We start from the raw sequence: 18805 nt of genomic DNA, 5'->3' as shown, positions 1-18805 counted from the left end.
ATTTGAGCATATTAATAGCTGAGATTGATGACTATAATGAGAGCTTCATCTCCAAAACTGGAGCAACAGATGCAGATGGATATGGTGTAAACCAGGTACATTAGTGGCTCATAGAAATAATGGGAAAAATAGCACCCTGGCCATTTCCAGTCCCAAGCATGACCTAATAAATCTCCTCTGCATCCCTCCAGAAATTATCTTCCTTTGTGCTCTGAGATCCTGATGCTGCTGGGACACCTTGACCCTATGTAAAAAAGCAATCACAAGACAGCAAACTGAAGAAAAGAGCCAACCACATCACGTCATTCCTCTTCAACACATTGCGACAGCAAAACCAAATGGTCAGGGAAACAGTAGAAGTAAAAAAACCATACATGATGCCTTCTATATGAAAAGAGGCTTAATGTGATATATAACTGAGAATGCAGCTAGGAAATATTGCTATCTAGTACTGGAGAATGATTTCATCAAGGATTTGGGCAAGAAATGGAAGAATAGGAAAACCTCGAGAAAGTCAGCATGAGAAGGTACCATGTACTTTTTTGGACACTAGTGACATGAAGGAGCACTGAGATCTCATCTGGCCTGCTTAAGGACTTCTGCAGCTCAGAGTAAACAGGGCAAAACACTAGCAAGGACATTACAGAGGTGCCATGGCAGCCTCCCAGCAGGCCACCTGAGTGTGTGAGAGAAAACTGAACCAACATCCTTGTCTGGCGAGCTGAGGAAAAGAATAATAGGAAGGGGAGAGACAGTAAGTGAAGTAGTAAGAAAAATAAAGAAAGGCAGAGAGAAACGGTCACAACTGAAGTTTATTATTACTACATTGCATTGTTACCTGATCATGAATGAGCACCTCATTGTACTACATCCTGTACAAATGCAACTCAGAAAAAACTCAATTTCTGCCTTAAACCATCAGTATTGCAGCAGAAGTTTGAAATAGCCATCACTGTTCCAGGACTATATGCGAAGTGTCAAAACAGGCAGCAACTGTTCATGCTGCTCAGAGTATACAGCATATTTCCTTGGCTCAACTAATGATATGCTCTCCTAGTGACTTTTTGGGTGCAGCTTTTTTGCCTGGGTCTTTATGGAATCTGAATTAAGTCAAAAGATGAAAAACAGACTGAGACCTTCAAAAGCACCAGAAGTTCTTGGGAGAATCAGACATCTGCCTTCCTCAGGCAGCTCTGGAGATTCCTGACACACACTTCTGAGGGAAGAACAGACGCATTCAAAGACGTTTTTAAAAATGCTTGCTTGCCTGATACAATATCTTAATTTCTCTTTACATGGAAAGTCAGATTTTCTTCGATATAGACATACAGACAGTACAGAAAGAGGCATAAAAATGCATTTCTGTACTTCTAAAAATTATCTGAAATAGAGAGTACACATAATAATTGACAAATGTCAGTATTTGAGGTCAACGAGCAGGTTACACACAGCTAAAGGTCCAAATTGAGATTCTGGAGCGTGTTCAGAGAAGAGTCACAAGGATGATGAGGGGTCTGGAGAACAAGCCTTATGAGGAGCGGCTGAGGGAACTGGGGTTGTTTAGCCTGGAGAAGAGAAGGCTGAGGGGAGACCTCATCACCACCTACAACTACCTCAAGGGAGGTTGTAGAGAGGTGGGTGCTGGTCTTTTCTCCCAGGTGATGGGGGATAGAACAAGGGGAAATGGCACCAAGCTGTGCCAAGGGAGGTTCAGGTTAGAGATAAGGAAGAAGTTCTTTACTGAGAGGGTCGTCAGAAGCTGGAACAGGCTGCCCAGGGAGATGGTGGAGTCACCATCCCTGGATGTATTTAAAAAGCGGGCAGATGAGGTACTTAAGGATATGGTTTAGTGGGTAGACAGGAACGGTCGGACATGATGATCTCAGAGGTCTTTTCCAACCGAGCAATTCTGTGATTCTGTGAAATTCACACTGGGATTCGACACTGCTCTCCAAATTTGAACCTTTCTGGTCCTTACATGGTCCCAAGGGAATCTCAGAACCACAGATCACTCAGGACACTCACTTTGAGACTGGAAAAGTGGCTCTTCTACCTTTCTTATTCTATCAAGTTTATTTCTAGCTCAGTGGATCACAGGTTATTAGACTTCTACTTAGGAGTGGTTCTGACTCATGTAATTTGCTTACAACATTGCTGAAGTGTCTTTGAAGAAAATGTCCAGGCAAAGGCTGATCTCAGTCACTGAGATAGTGAAAAAGTTTCAATGGGAAACATTTTGTGTCTCATGCTTCCCTTTATTTCTGCATTCTGTGGTATCATGGATGCATTTTTGTATTAAAAGCAGATAAGGAAACATGAAAGTACTTTGGCCTGTTTCCAGAACAGCTATGCTAATCCAATTGAACAGCTAGACCTTCAGCTGGAGAACAGGCTGGCCTCAGGACTGTCCCTTTTTCTCTCTCACTCCTAGAGATGCAACTAACTCAGCTCAAGACAAAACTTCTTAGAATAGCAGCCTCCTAATTTATAGCCTTTAAGAGTCTCCCTTGTGAAAATAATTAGCTTTCAGAATTAGTTTTGGTCCTTAACTGAGCCTCATTGACTTTATCTGCTTCATTTGCAGAATTAAGCATGATGTGCAAAAATAATTCAGTAATAGAAACCATGCCTCATGTATCATTTTTCATCAAAGGACACATAATGAATAATAATAACAGACAATTTGTGAAGGGAAAAAAAAAAGATATTCCAATTTAAAAATGGAACAAAACAAAAATTAATTTGGCTTCTCTTAGCATTTTGTCAGAATTAGGACTGTGAAAGAGCCATGTGCACCAAGAAACAGAATTATCACTCAGAAGGGCATTTTCCCATACCTTTATTGAATTTTGAAACCTCTGGTGTAAATTGGTTTAGACTAATTGAATGTGATTCAACTGTGCCAGTATGTACCAGCTAAGAATCTAGATAATTTTATATATACTGTGTAAGGATCTCAACTAATGAGTGCTACACTTCTATTCAATTCATTGACTAAATCAATAAACAACTAAGGAAAGAATTATGCACATTGATTGGTAAGAAGCAACCTGAAGCAGCATTATAAAAGTAAATCTGGAGTCAGGGCAAATGTGGATTACTTTAAACTGTGCCACTTGCCCCTTGGTTATTTCACATGTGGCCTCTAAAGCTTGCTTGCCTTAGCACTGAAAAGAGCATAATCACTGCTTTACTTGCAGGAATTTCTTGAGATCTTTTAATGAAAAGTGCTAAATTCAAGCTGCTGTTAGCATCCAGAGACACTGTGAGAGCACAAGGCAGAGGACATTCCTGTGGTTACTCTGGGACAAGAAGTGACCAGCAGATATGAACCCAGAGAGAACCTGGACATAAAAGCCAGGATCCACTTCAGATTAACAAAGGTGACCAGGAGTTTTGAGAATCAAGGGTTTCTCTGTACACTGAGCAAAAGATGAAGATGGCCAATAGTCACACGGCAGGAATTAACCCAAAGATATTGACATGAGATATATAGACAGCCTCTTCTACAGCACAGAAGCAGCTGATCAAGCACATTCCTTTATTTCTTAAATACTGTCCCAACCTTCCCCAAACACCCAGTAGAAGACTTGAACTTGCATACAAAGGTAGAGTTGTTAAAAAAATCTCTCCTAGTAAACACCAGATAATCTACCCCTCTTCCTGGAATTTAATTTCTAGGACTGACTTGTATAATTATCTGTAAGATTTGAATGTGTTCGCTGTCATGATTTTGTTGCTAAAAAATTCTGGTGACAGGCACATCTGAAATAAATCAGAGGAAAGAAAAAGTAGTGAAAGTAAATACACTAAAACACTAAAGCTTAGGAGGATGGGTGGAAAAAAAGGTATTAAAAAAAAAGTAGAAACTCCATCAGCTATAAAGAGGCAGAAGTAAAACTAAATCTGCTTTAAGGAAAGAATACTAAGACATATGCACATACAGGCTTTCTGAATCCCACTCTCCATAGTGTTAAATTCGCCAGAGGTATTTAATCTCCTCAGTTCATCACTGCCCACTTAATATTCAGTCATCCATGTCACTTCCCATCTCTTTGGCTGGATACAGATACTGGCCACAGCTGCAACATGTTGAGCACAGTTGGCTACCAACCAGCTGATGTTGCCATTTGCCAAAGACTCCATCATGCTTGCTACATTCCTGATAGCTCTTTTCAGAGGAAAGATTGATGGCCTCACATGTCATTAACTAGTTGCTCCTGCATCTATTTTGCATTCTGCTTTTACAGTTATCTTGAATAAGCCAGATAAAAGCATGCAAATGGAGAACTAGAGGGAAATGCATGAAAACACTGAAGCCTTTACTTGATATGAAAACATCGCTGAAATACTCATATCTTCTGCTTATATCTCATTTAACTAACAGGAGACACGTTTGCTGTGTTTGACAAAAAGCCTCCACTAGCAAACAGTCTGGCTAGAAGATAAATTTGTGAAATGCATAAATAAAAGAGAACCCTTCAGAATCTTCCTACAGAGCAAAACTGTACACTGAAAAAAATCGAGTAATCATCTCTGTGTATTTGTACCACTGCCCTCTACTGAACTGTAAGTAGAATACCTTCGTACCGCACATTCATTTTGAATCAGATTAATGCCAAAATTTACTCAAAAATTACTTGAAATGTTAATAATTAGATGTTTACCCTTCACTGAAGAGAAAGAATGCACTGCTTTAGAAGCAGATGGTCTGAATTCCGTAATCATCACGTTCACCAAGCCCGTCCAAGTGGCCAATGGCAATTCTGTGTGGCTGTTTTTACAAGATTTAGGATATTTTACTGGTGTGGCAGTGACCACATGCAAATCAAACAGCAGCACCTTACACCTGTCAATTATTTCTACATTTTTAGACAGGTTGGCAGTCCATCCTCAGTTACTGTGAAATGAAGCAGGGGAACCAAATGACCCATTTAAAAAAAAAAAGAAAAGCAGAATCACAATATTCTGACCATAAATACAAGATTTTTTGAATAAGCTAAATGTTTGGGGATTCTGCAGGATGAAAAGGCCTTTTAATTTTTATGAAGCTGTGAAGAATAAGTTTAGACTGACTTCAGAAAGTGGACTGGATCAAGTAATCTGATGTCCTCAGAAATTCTGTATTTATGGTGTATTTATGGTGGAATTGTCCCATGCTGTGCATTGAGAAAACTTCCCCAGCCTCATACAGTGGGTTTTTATCAGCTGTCAAGAGCAGTTAAACTTTTTAAAAGGTACTTTAGTCTTCCATGGGAAATATCTGGAATGCAGAGTTCACATTTCTAAATGTAATCTGCAAAGAGATATGACAATAACTGATACTGTGTGTACACATAAAATAATAAAATTGGGGTACTTGAATGAGAGTGGTTCTTCAGCTCAAGGAGTAAATTATGTCTACCATCTAACCAGTCTCAACAAGAGCATGAGACACAAATGCACCAAGAGACTGTATATTTGCCAAGTGTGTTGCAAGGCCTAGGACAAATTCCACAGTCCTACTATTACTGTACCGAACAATTCATGGCTTACTGTGTTTAGATCCATAAAATATGAGTGGCATAGACTAGTATTATACACTTTGACAAATGGGAAACTAAGACTTAGATTTTCAAGGGACAGTGAACATCAAGCTTCCTCTGAAGTCCATAGGAATTATGAGACCACAGAGCAGCTGAACAGAGACTCAATAGTATGCTTAATAAGCCAAATGAGTATGTAACAGACAAAAACAGACCAGCTAAATCTGCCTCAAGGGGAAACAGCAAGAAAGTAAGCCCCCCCATGGTCATTAGATATGTATCATATTTACTGGCAAATGTGAAAGTCCATGAAACCACATATTATTCTTGATACCCATGGCACAATGGTCTGGCTTAGATGATGAAATACAGCTTGGTTAAGCAAGTTGCCTTAAAACCTCACAGGTGCGTTGTGATAGACATGGGCTGCAGAGACTTCAGGAGTTTCATGTGGGGAGATGTAGTTTGAATTCCCTCTTCAGCTACTGTTTCTATCACTTTTCCCTTCCTCTGACCCCATCAGCTGTCCTTAGCCTTGCTTGTTCTAGCTAACAAAAGTTAGTATGCACCACCCACACGATTTATACCGCTTCTCCCTTTCAAACTCAGGTTGGATGAACAGAACATCAGGACCACAAAGTGTCCTGTGCTTCTGTTCTGGTACCTGGCATGTGAATATGGTGGGTGTGGAGCTGTGTCACCACATTCATGTCATATGACCACAAGTATATATGCCAAGTCTAATAGGAGGGGAAAAGAAAGAGGAGTCTATAGCACATTTCATTCTCCTGATAAATCTGTGCCTCCAGCGAGCACAGTCTTTCGTGCCCTTCTCTGGTGTTTCACCCAGTTTCACCAACTTCTGATTTTCAGGATAAGTTAGGTTTTCCCTCCCTTGGGTATTGAAGCAAAGGCTTTTGCAGAATAGAAACATTCATTTCTGTAACTCCTCTCCACCTGTTTTATTCCGACTGCAAGTTTTCAAGGGAGAGAAACTAATTGTCACTGTCTCTCTGGAGAGGCTCACCACAAGTCTCAGGTTTGGAAAGCAGCTTCCATGTGTGATATGAAAACATGAAAAAAGGAATCTATATAATTAAGTGCTTCCTTAAGAAACCTTATTCCATTGCAGTGTTTTTACAAACTATTTCCATTTTGTTACTGTATACTTTGAAGTTTATCTTTTAAATTAGAAAAAAATCATCTAGAACTGTAACTCCTTTGGGTGTGCACCTGCAAACACACAAACTCACATATTTGCCTTTGAATAGCTTGTTGCTTGCTCATGAACATAAACAGATTTCTGTTCCTAGCAGAAAAGCACACCATACATCATAAAGTACCTATGAAGCATCAGCAAAAACATCTGCTCCCAGTACTCATCCCAGTGACTTCAAGCCCAGGGAGAAGGGTTGAATGGGCTCTGAAACACTGTGAAAGTGATTATGGGCCAAATGGATGACGAAAAAAGAACATTATCAGAATATGCTTCAGAGCTGAGAGCAGAGACACCTTTTGAGGTCCTCCTTAGGCAGTTCCCACTGAAAACAATGCCATTTTCTACTGGAATAACTAGGAAGAGGAATGCAGTACCTGTAGGCTAGTAAAAAAACCAAACATTCTCATCATCCAAAATGGGAGCAGGGGAGCTACTTCTCCACAAGAAACAGCTGGCTGCAAATGGCAAATAGTTTCCCTGTCTTCAAAGGTTACCATTTGGACCCTGCAGGATGCCAGAGAACTTACTGGAGTCACATTGAAAATGACATTTCTTCTTGTCCATAAAATGGGTCATGAGAGCACTGCCAGGGTTTCCTTTCTCCACAGCCACGGAGACTCCATTTTTACAGGGGAAAAAGAGAAAGGGAAAAAGAGAGGGAGCAATTGGAAAATAAAGTAAGCTGCTGAGTGCTGGTGGGGAGCTGGGTCAGATGTAAATTTGAAAGTTTATGGACTGGCTTCCTTGCCAATTTGTGATGGACGAAAAGAGAAGGGGGATGAAGGAGAAAAGGGAGGAAAGGTTTTGCAGAGCAGTAAATCTCCATCTTTTTTGTTTATTACATGGGTAGTGAAAATTGCAGAGGAAAGGCATTTGTCAAAAAAAGATGATGGCTAAGGATGCTGCGCAAGGGAAAGCTTAAGTATTTAGGGGATCTGCTGGTTTGAGGCCCACAGCTACATTAACAAGACTTTAGACCACTGCAAGGGGCAATTGCAACAGCCAATAACAGGTCAGGCAGATGAAAAGGCTATCAGAAAACAAGAATACAAGAAGGTGAAGGTGTTGTTGCAACATCCACTGGTGAGAAGACTTCACTTATTCACAAATTGAGGGACAAATCCAAAGCGAAATGCTGAAACCTTTGTGCCATCCAGTGAAGTAGCAGGGGTCCAGAACTGCTAAGGATTTCACCATAGCACTGAGGCTGATATTTGTGAGCTGATGACACCTTCTCCCCAATGCTCGTACAGCCCATACCAACATGGAGTATGTCTACTTGAGTCACGGACATGCTGCATGGAGAGGCAGAGGTACAGTGATGGTTCACTCAGGGCTAGTTATCTTTGGCCCTGGTAATAAATGAGAGATACTTCAGGATTTTTGTCCAGCACAGTGTTTAATCGTTTAGTCACAATCATGTTAGGCCCACCTGGTGGGCAGGACCCACCAGGAAGATATAGACCTCCAGTTACAACCTGCTTCAGCCTTGCACAGAGAAAATAATCCATTGCGCCTGAACCCCATTGCCAGCACGGTGAAGAGGGCAGGCAGATAATCCAATCCCAACCCTGCCTCTTAAAGGAATGAAGTTCTGATCTAACCAGGTCTGCCATCCAGCTCTCTCCTCCAGTGCTTTCTAGAATCTTGACAACCTTATAAGCTTTGTTGTATGAGGCTACTCCAGTTCACATTGACAGGAAGCATCCCCTAAATCCTTCCTGCTTTCTTGCTACTTCCATGAAGTAAAACAGAACTGCTAAGAGAGAGACATGACATCATCAAATTTACGGTAATTTAACATTACTGAGGGAACCCAAATGGGAATCTTGGACTCCTAAATACAGCTCCAAAGCCTGTTTCCAGTGTTTGGGATTAAAAAACATACCACAAAAATACCACCATAAACCAACAAAGGCCCCAAAGAGGATGCTGCATATACCACGGTCGTTTAAACTCCAGTGAATCAGATGCATTTGTACCACATCCTTTGTTCTAGCCTGTCTTGGAAATAGAATAAATATATACAGAAATGCATAAACATACACTTCTCCAAGTAATGGACACAGTACCTGCTCAAGGTCTGCTGCTGTTCTTTTATTTTCTCCTGTGGCATCTTGATACGGTAAAATGAAGAGTTCGGCAGATGTGGGCAGACCAGGGAGCACTGCGACCAGAATATGCTTGCTTGAAATACCTGTTGCCTGATAATTAATGGACAGATAAACAGTGGGGATGGCACTGAATGCTGACAGTTTCTTTGTTAAGGCGTCAGAGCACTTATACAAATGGTGTAGGGTGTATGTGGCACAACAGAGAGTCTTGTTAAAATCCACTCCAGATAAAAAGTCAGGGATTAATAATTTCCTGATCTAAGCTATTTTACCATTTTCTCCAGTAAAATATGCAGGCTCCTAAGGTAAGTGATAATCAGATACACTAAAAGGAGCTCCTAAATAATAGTTGCATATGGTATGATGTGCTTTCTCTAAATTCAGCTATTTTAAAATTATCTGACTATACCAAGTTAGTTCCTGAGGTTCTTCATTTAGTCAATGGTAAGAAGCTGCATGTTAAAGGCCAAGGTATGTGAGCAGAATTGCACTCTGAAGGTGTGATTAGCCAAAACATCTTAAAAGCTCTGTGGCGACTCAGTGAGGAAGAAGATGATGAATCAAGTTTGAATCCCAAAAGCCAAACAGTTTCTTATAGTTTACATCCCAGGTCAGTTCCACAAGTTAATGTGGACCATTTTTTTCTTTAGGTGTTAAAAGACTGTATTGATCTGCAATTTTTTTTTTGTCTTGTTGTCTGAAAATCTTAAGCAACCAATTTTAACCCAAATCCCCCTTCAACACAAATCAGCCAAAATTAGGAAGAAAGTACCCCACAGGCATTACTACCTGAGTCATCTCTGGTCATGGGTTTCAGCTGCTGTTATCATGACATTGCAGAATCAGATTGAGGAGTACTTCTCCTGAAAAAGAGCTAGTTTGGCCTTCAGGAAGTTTTGAGAGCCAAAAGAAGTAGAAAGATAGTTTGCTGAATCTTCCTCCATTGACTCTTTGTGTTGTGGATTATCCAGCAAATACATTTAAATATCAAGGTTTTGATTTAAATCTTAAGGTTCCAAGTGCTGAATTTAGTAGGTCACTTTTAAAGGAAAGAAAGTGTCCTCAGATAAAAGGGCAGATCACAGCAGCTGGATGCAGCACAGAGAATCCCCTGCAGTCAGTACTTGCAACCCTCTATGACATTAATCTGACCCAAAATTCATGAATTCATGGTTCAGGACCAAAGACTTGGAGCTCATTGCAGGAAATGATGGATGGAGGACAAGGTGTCAGCAAAACTGATTACAAATCACCATAACCTGAGCTAACTCTGTGGCTATCCCAAGCATGACTGCTGATACTCCAGGGAATAGCCTGTGAAGCTGTGAAAAGGAAACCCTGCACTTCCAGGAAAAGTATACGGTTTTGTTGCTATTGGTTATTTTTAAATATGAATTTAGAAAAAACTCTATAACAATATAAAGGCCTCATATATTCTTCCCAAGTATTCTGTGAAGCCAGGGCTTGCACTATTTGTGCTTGCCTAATAGGTTGTTCTGAGATGTCAAGAAAAAGACACAGTATTACCAGTTAATGGAAAGTCTTCATTTTCAGAGTCTAGGAATGATTTATTTTGTCTGGAAGCTTTTGGCTGCTCTACTCATTTTTGTGTTTTTCATCAAAAGTAGGAAACAGGACTCAATCAACGGTGTGAGCAAATAATTATGATCATAATACAAAATAGGATATTTTGTGATAATATGAAATTATCCCTAATTAGAGAGAAGACCAGATTTTAGTAGAGAACTATAATTTCGTATGCAGGATTTTTATCCAAGTCTATGGTACTCTGTAACAAGAATGTAATACTTTAATAAAAGTTCATAAAAATTCTATAGCACAACTATCATTTCCTATTGAATTATTTAGTTATTCAAATCATTTTTATACAGTTTACATAATTGCTGTAGAAATCTATTGGTTTTATCTTTAATTTTTACTGGGACTTCTCACAAAGGCTTGTTTAAGGTGAATCATTTGGCTATATAAAGAGGGATAATTAGCTATCAATTTATTTTTTTTAATTCAAACAACAAAAAGACTCTGTGTTTTCACTGCTCTGCCTTTGGAATGTAGCCTTGGTACTGCAGTTTTATAATCCCTTTTTTATGGCTTGGTTTTGTTTTATTGAGTTGTAGATATTCCGAAAATTCATCCTGAAGATAAATGAATCCTTGAATACTTGATACAGACATAAATAAGTCAGAAGAACAAGCTCCAGAAAAATGTTCCTTTTTTTTTTTCCTTTCCTCCTGTCTTTTGAGGAAATTGAAGAAAAAAAAAATCTCAAAAACAATCCCGACAATTTGGGTGCACCTGATTAGCGCACAGTGTCTTTCCAGTCTTTTTTAACCACATGATGCCACAAATAAACATATAAGCTTGCTAATAACATCTACAAGCCATTTATCCTTTCAAAATCTAAGTATCTTTATTTAAAAAAAACAGAACTTCTGGTTTAGACAGTCCCTTTCATTATTTTTCTGCTGAGCTGAGAACCCCCAGCTGTCTCTTCTAACTTTTCTTAACCTCTCAGTTTGAAATCCAAATATTTGAAATCCAGGAATATTTTATGTCATTCTGTTCCATGGTTAAAGAAGGAAGTTCAGAGCTTCTCCATAGTGTTGATGAGGAAAATAGCATCCAATCCTGACCCATGGACTCCGTGCTATGTGAAAGACATAAAGCACTTACTGTGGTGCTCTTCTCTGTAGTAAAAAATGTTTTCTTTTTGGTCTCCTAAGTTTCCTACAGCATATTTGTAATTCCATTAGAATAGCACAGCTTTCCACTGCTGTATAAGGATAGCAGTAAAAGAAGAAAGAATTGCTATGCAGCAGTCAAGACATTTGTACAACCATAGGCAGGTATAAGTAAGTTGTTTTCTATATGCCCTTTTCTCAGAAATATTCCACACAACCCATTGTCATTAATAAGAATAAACTGAAGGCTGACTCAGCACCAGATTGTCATAGAATGGTGCAATTTCAGCTTTCTAAAATTTAGGATTCTGACTCAAACACTAGTCTAGCCTCCTTTTATAGATAGTAGAAACAGAGACACCTTGAGAGAAAAGCTGATCCAGTCCTAACGTAGGCACAAAGCAGAAATTAGAACCATGGTAATGCAAGTTATGCACATTGCTTACCTCCACCAGAGCTCTCTTGACTACTCTACTGATGTCCCGTCTCCACTCTGGGATATCTGGATTGTAGTCATCCAGGTTTGGAGAGAATGATAACCGCAGGGACTGAAATTGTTCTGCAGATACAATGACATGGTGGTGAGTAAAGACTGTGAAATGCCTTAATGCCAAACGAGTGGGCAGAACATAGTGAAATCTGCTGCTTAATCAATTTGCAGGTGATGCACAGACTGTCAGAGAATTCAGCAGTGCATCTCAGAGATTCACTGAGAGATTTGGTGAATCTGAGAGATTCACAGCTCGAGTGCCACAGAACCGCAAAGGGTGATCAGACCTTACTCCAATGGATGAATAGCACTGGAGAGGGAGCTGTGTTGGAAATGTAATTTAAATGCTACCTTAATCTTGACTTCTGAAGCAGGCAAGCTCTGTGAAAGAAGCTGTGATTGTCCTCTCACAGATGTGCCCTAAACACTCGAAATCTTAACTGGAAGTGGCCAAGGATAAAGGTGGGGAGAGGACTAGCCTTGGAAAATGTACTTCTTAATCTCTGTCGCTGTTAACAGGGATGCTCACACTGATCACTAAGATCATGTGCTTGGTATAAACAGCTAAAACTGGGATTCCCAGTGGTCCTTAGACTACACCTACAATATATGATATTTGTGTGCCCTAACTGCTTCTGAGGACTCAGTATCAAATCAGTACGGATTTCTGTACAGAACTGCAGCACACAGCACTAATTTATCTTTCAAGCTAAACAGCTTTTGCGTGAGTCAAGAGGCCTCTGCTGGCCAAGAAGGGGGAAAACCAGCTTGCAAAATGACAACATATTGACAATCATGTAGGATGACCAAATAGTGATAGAGGAGATGCAGAGGGCTCTGGGAAGGAGATCAATATTCTGCAATCATCTCAGCCTGGACTAGTGTTAGTCAGTGGCATTCAGAGGTCTTATGCTGAACTGGTAACATGGGATGTGAGTTTATAATCTCACTCAAACATCCTGGAATAAAGACCTCACGTTGCTGCCAGCTAATCTGTCTCTCTAGCTCTTGACTATGGAGAATCCTATGTGAAATGAAGGAGGAAAGGCTCACCATACACAGCAATAGTCTTTGTGTCCTGAAGAATGGCGTTTCCTGCAGAGTCCTGAACGGTGATAGTATTCATCCCTTCCACAGAAAATGTGAATGTGATGCTCCCTTCCAATGTGATCAGTGGCTGCAAATATCAGAAAAGGAGAAATTAAGTTAATTTGGAAAGAAAGGAAAAGCAAAAATAATTTTCACTTTCTAGCCTATTGGGATGGTCTGGGAAGTCAGGTCAAGCTTGGAAACTTAAGACTTAGAAAAGGTACTGTGACATGGAAGCCAATTTTCTGCAGAGTGCCCAGGGATCCAGACGGGGATGTCCTTCTGAAGCTCAAAGTAAGGTACCTATAACTTCCGAAGGAGCTAAGTTTTAAAATCCCGGTATTTCCTTCCCATTTATCTTGTTGCTGTTCTGCACCCCATGTTAAAGTGTCCAATATTGCTGCACTCCCCAGAGAGAACCAGACTCTAATGCAAGGGCCTGCAGGACTCACTGCTCAGGTGTCACACTCCTTTCCCAAATCTAGCTCTAAATGATTTGTTTAAGGTGACTCAGGGAGGTTGTGACAGGACCAGGAGGCAAATTAAGATTTCTCAGTTGTTCTCCCATGTTATCCTTAGACATGGAGAAGTCAGTTTTGGAAAGTGATTGTGTTTAGAGACGACACAGATCCCCTCAGCTTGCTTCACTGTGCAAACCAGTTTGTCAATGAGCTGTGCCCTCTTTCAGCAGTCTCTGCCCTAACTTCTGTTTTCGCTTATTAATGAACTCTGGGAGAGATCTTCAAAGCACCCAGTATGAAGTCATAGACTGTTCCCATTGTAGTTTACAGTAAAACTCTCACTTGAATGAGAACAGAGTTAGACCAACTCTGATCACTTATGAGCTTAGCAGATCAGAGGGAAGGTTAAAAGGTGACAATCAGAGCCTGTAAGTACCTCTAGGGGGAGAGGATTTCTGATAGTACAGAGAGCTCTTTAATCTACACACGAAAGCATAACAAGATCCAACAGCTTGAAACCGCAGCTAGATAAATTCAGACTACAAACATGGGGCATGTGTTCAATGCTCAGGATAATTAGCTGTGGGGAAACAGTTGGGGGAGAGGGTAAAAAAGAAAAGCAGTGAGTTCTCCATCATCTGAGGGAAATTATTAATGCAAAACAACAAGAAGTTCAGTTCTGCCTTAATCACAAAGAGTTAAATAAAGTAGAAGGTACTGATGAAAGCCTCCAGCCTGCATTATTCAGAAGATAACCACGTGTCAAAGGTCCCTCTTGGCTCTACAAAATCCATGAAAATCTCTCCCCTCAGAAACTAATTAAGGTCTCTGGGTATTTAGCCACAAAGATACGTAAAATAACAGTTACAATGCTCATGCAGATTTACGAACACTGCAAGCACAGAGGCAGCAGAATGTGCTGCATGCTGTTCTCATATCTAAGCAGAGCCCAGAGCCAGGAAGGTGTGTTGGGAACCATTTTATCCACTGGTAGAACACGATAATAAGGTGGTTTTGCACCTGTGGTTTAGTATAGAGTGTAGGGACTCAGGACTGGGCTCAGTATATTTAAGGGGAGGCACAAAACTGATGGCAGTCTCTTCCTCTGTTAGTCACCAGAGAAATGAGGTATAAAAATCTAGGGCTATGTAAAGCCAGTACCAGATATAAAACCAGCTTCAGTTTGAAAAGTTAGTTTCCTAAAAAAGCCCCAAAACCCCTAAGGTTTTTTGTTGTTCTTATTGAAGAAGGCAGGGTTGGGGAAAACAAACTAGAAACTTTTCCTGATTTTGGTTCACTACATCTATCTTGGATGTACATGCAGGGAGAAAACTATCAGCAATTTGCATGAAATGGCAATAAACTCTACAGCTAAGTCAAAACAACTAACACAAAGCAGTTCTTACATTTCAACATTGAGATGTCAAAGAACAATTAGTCTCTTGGTCTCTGATTTATAATTTTCTTGTGTGTGTGACTATTTAGAAGCATTCCCAGATCCCTCTCTCCCTCCCTTCTCAGTTAGAGAGCTCCACCAGGATTGTGTTCTCAGTCCATAGGGAATACAAACCTCTGTGTTGTTCCCAAACCACCAGATGTAAGTAAGTGTTCCCACTTGGCTTGGCCACAGTACTGCCGTGGCATTGACCTCTTTGTTCTTTGTGGTGACGAATGGTAGAGATAAGTGAACGTGTTCCAAGGGGCCTGCAGAGACAGAAGCAGCAGGTGAGTCCTCCCTCCATCTGAAATGTCAGCCCAGGATAGAATGGATCTGAGGGGATATCCACTGGTTTAGGGGAAAGAAGTCCTCCAAATTGCTGTGGGGCAGGAGAACTAATGTTTTGGCTTGGCGCCATTTCTAGAGAGGCAAGCTTATATCAGTTCCTCATAGAACAGGAGCTACCCCTGTACTCAAAGCTGAAAAACCTGGACTCTCTACTGCATTAATATCACCTACTGAAGGACTTTATATACAACCTAAACAATAGGTGCACAGCCCTGTTACGTGAGTATGGCCTTCAACAGGAAGACATAAGTATATACAGGACAAATGGCTTCAGTGGACATGAAGCATCTCTGCTGATGCAAACTGCTATGATTTGGTGAACTTCAGCAGTGGTATATCTATTTATATCAGCTGAAACTCTATCTGAAGGCATGCACTGAGTGCCTTCATTTTAATGTTACCTTATACTCCCTCCTTTTCCTCAATAAACTCTTTTATTTCTTTCGTATAAACAGAACATAATTCATTCGACAAGTGACATTATGCCCAGGGTTACACATTTCCCATCTTCTGGAGACAGATGGGCCTTTGTTGTTACATCTTGTCCTATAGATTATTTTTTAAAATGTGTTCTGACTGTTCATTTAGAGAACAAAGCAATTTTCCTGAGAGTGACAGAGAAAGAAAAAGAAAGAAACCCCAGGTGACATGGGGACATGGGTTTCTTAAACAAATTAAGGCCACATCTACATGTCCTACATCTGCAAGCTCCTCAGTGATGAAAAGCAGAGACCACAGCCTGGGAGGATTGATTGCACTGTCCATATAGAGTTGAGATACATTGCTAGAGGATTTTATATCTTTCAGGAGAGGATTTTTCAGGACATATCCTATGCATGTATCACCATTTAGACCTTGCATTTTAACTTGAAGGAACACCAAGCACCCTATACCACTATACGGCACACATAGGCAGAAAGAGATAAGAAAAAATTATCCCAAATAAGACTGGATAAACTATGCCAGAATAAACAAGGACCAGTCTTCCTGACTTATTATTGAAATGCAGCTTTCTCTGGGCTATAGACACAGCTGCTGCTTAACCTGAAGCAGCCCAATTAAGACTAACCAAAGCCTGCTATAGAACAGACCATGGCTCATTTTTCCTTTTACAATCAGTAGTCAACACTCTTGTTGAAAATTCATGAGAAGTCAGAATTTCACCCTTATGATTTTAGTGGCATTCCCCTGCTCAGATACATTTCCATAAGTGGGCTGTGCCTGCTTTCAGCAAGACTCTGAGACCTGAAAAACAGCAGCTTCCCACACTACATATTTTGCAGCTCTGGTATCCTTTGGAATGTTTGCCAAATGCCCAATGTCAGCACAGCACTCTAAAGGAATAAATTTCCTAACGCCGGATGTGGTGACAGCAGTGACAATGGAGCCCATGTAAAGTCTAATACATTCCAACATAACTGCATAGCTGCTTTGAATATATCTCAAACGATCCCGTACTGCAGAGTGACCAGCACCTCCTTGGATCTCCACCGTATGCCAGCCAGGAAAGAACTGCTCAAGCAAGCCAATTCCACCTGAGCACTTCTGTGCACATAGCTGATGGGTCAGAGTGGCTGAAATGCTGAACTATTATCTGGCCAGCAGATGGGGATAGCTCACTCTGGATAGACTCTTCGCTTGGTAGGAGGCTGCTTTCTCCCAGGTAAGTTTGAAGAGAATTCAAGAGGATTCACTTCTGAATTTCATGCAGGGCTGTAAAGACTACAGACCTTCACCTGTCCCAGGAAAAAAAAAATCTGTATACAAGTCCCAGAGAACAGAAAGGAAGAAGCTTCTCAAAAGGCTCACTTGTGCAGGTGATGTTATTCTGAAGCATTCGCAAATGCATAACTAACGTTCCAGGGGAAAATTTTGACCTGTCGGGACAGCTTAGAGACAGCCTGTTGGCTGGAGAAGCAATTTATACACAATTAACTGTTCATCCAGCACAAAAGGCTCCTGCCTCACAACAACCTGCATTTCTGGATCCCTGGACCAACCACAGCAAAGGCACTGCTACTGTGCACTGGCCCCACAGCTGCAGCGGGGTGAGGAGGGCATGGGATGGACTTGGATCTTGGAGATCACAAGCACCGTGCTTGAATGCCTGCAGTTTTCATCTTGGCAAGGCTGCTGGCCACAGGTGGGGAAGGGTGTTGAAACGCCAAGATCTGGCTGCACACACTCGTGTTATCACCCTGTTACAAGAGGTCACTCGCTTCAGTAGCCATTCCTAAAACTCTCTGGATGTTCAGGTTGCACACTGCTTTTCTGGGGATGTTAGCAATACAGTGTGTGTGTCTATTCTAAGGACAGATATTTTTACAAAAGTCTCCAAAGGCCAAGCTCATACACACCAAGCAAAATACTCAACAGAGAGCTGAGTGGCAATGCAAGCATTTAAATAGGATTTAGAAGGTTTTGTGGATCTGGGTGTTAGGCTCTGAAGGAGATTGGATTTACTGTACGTCTCCATCCTCTGCAAATCTATTGCTACTCTGAGTAGCACCATGCTCGGTCTGCAACCTGGTTTGAAGTCCTTAATTCTTGTCATGTAGAGAAAGGTGAGACATAAACTTTAGAGCTGTAACTTATCCAGGGGGTCAGGCACACATAATCTGGGCCTGGCTGCAATGATTATGCAGTGTTCAAGTTCTGTGCTGGCATTACCTACACTCAATGCAGAAACACAATGCTAAGTCACATGAACATATCTGAATATTATGTATATATCGTACTGCTTAAATAATCAAAACAGTTCTTAAGTCTTCAATGTCTCAAGAAAACAGATTAAAACAGAATCAGAAAGCCCCTTATGAGTGAGAGTGAAGGCTGGACACCTGCCTTCTCCTTCCATTTTCTGGCTGTTGCATGGGAAAGCAGTTTGTTGCTTCACATAGTCTCATTACTTTGCAGATAGGCTGAGGGTGTGCAATGTTCCCCATGGAATCATCTCTTGTCAAACAGCGAGCGATTACAAACCCCGCTCGCACGACGCTGTCAGAACCTCCTGTGAAATACCAACCACCAAACAGTTCTCCATTTGTTTCCAATGACCTTTACAAAGAGTGAAAAAAAAGACCACGGCTCCTGTTGAGCTGACTTTCATAGCCAGCAGCAGAGGGAGGGGGATTTCTGCATTCAGAGCCCGCAGCAGCTCCCATGGTAATTATGCAAGCACACACAGAAAGGCAAACTAGAATATAACTCCAAAACCAAAGAAATTACACAAAAGTGGATAAATGTCTATTTGAGCAGAGGTGCTTTTCTTTACTCTACTTAGGATGATACTCAAATATCTAAAAATAACAAAACCTCCAAAAAACAATAGCTGTCTAAAAGCTCAGAATTTACCTTTATTCTCCAGTACCTTGGCACAGAAGTGACATAGACTTAGTTCCCAAATCAAAACCCCAAGT

At 40.8% G+C, this 18805-nt stretch overlaps 1 protein-coding gene across 1 annotated transcript in view; it reads right to left on the bottom strand.

Annotated features, from left to right (window-relative positions):
- Positions 1 to 18805, bottom strand: part of SORCS1 (sortilin-related VPS10 domain containing receptor 1) — a gene marked incomplete at its 5' end in the record, with an annotated part of 76284 nt that overhangs the window by 10399 nt on the left and 47080 nt on the right. Inside the window, 4 exons of the mRNA XM_010184519.1 lie at positions 8817 to 8948; positions 12007 to 12119; positions 13104 to 13227; positions 15171 to 15304. Of these exons, the coding sequence (XP_010182821.1) occupies positions 8817 to 8948; positions 12007 to 12119; positions 13104 to 13227; positions 15171 to 15304 (503 nt within the window). The remainder of the gene's footprint in view (positions 1 to 8816; positions 8949 to 12006; positions 12120 to 13103; positions 13228 to 15170; positions 15305 to 18805) is intronic.

The sequence above is a fragment of the Mesitornis unicolor genome, unplaced genomic scaffold (assembly GCF_000695765.1).
Source record: "Mesitornis unicolor isolate BGI_N332 unplaced genomic scaffold, ASM69576v1 scaffold3465, whole genome shotgun sequence".
In the NCBI taxonomy this organism is placed as follows: domain Eukaryota; kingdom Metazoa; phylum Chordata; class Aves; order Mesitornithiformes; family Mesitornithidae; genus Mesitornis; species Mesitornis unicolor.
Note: the sequence above shows the minus strand (reverse complement) of the source record. Positions and strands in the feature narration are given on the sequence as shown.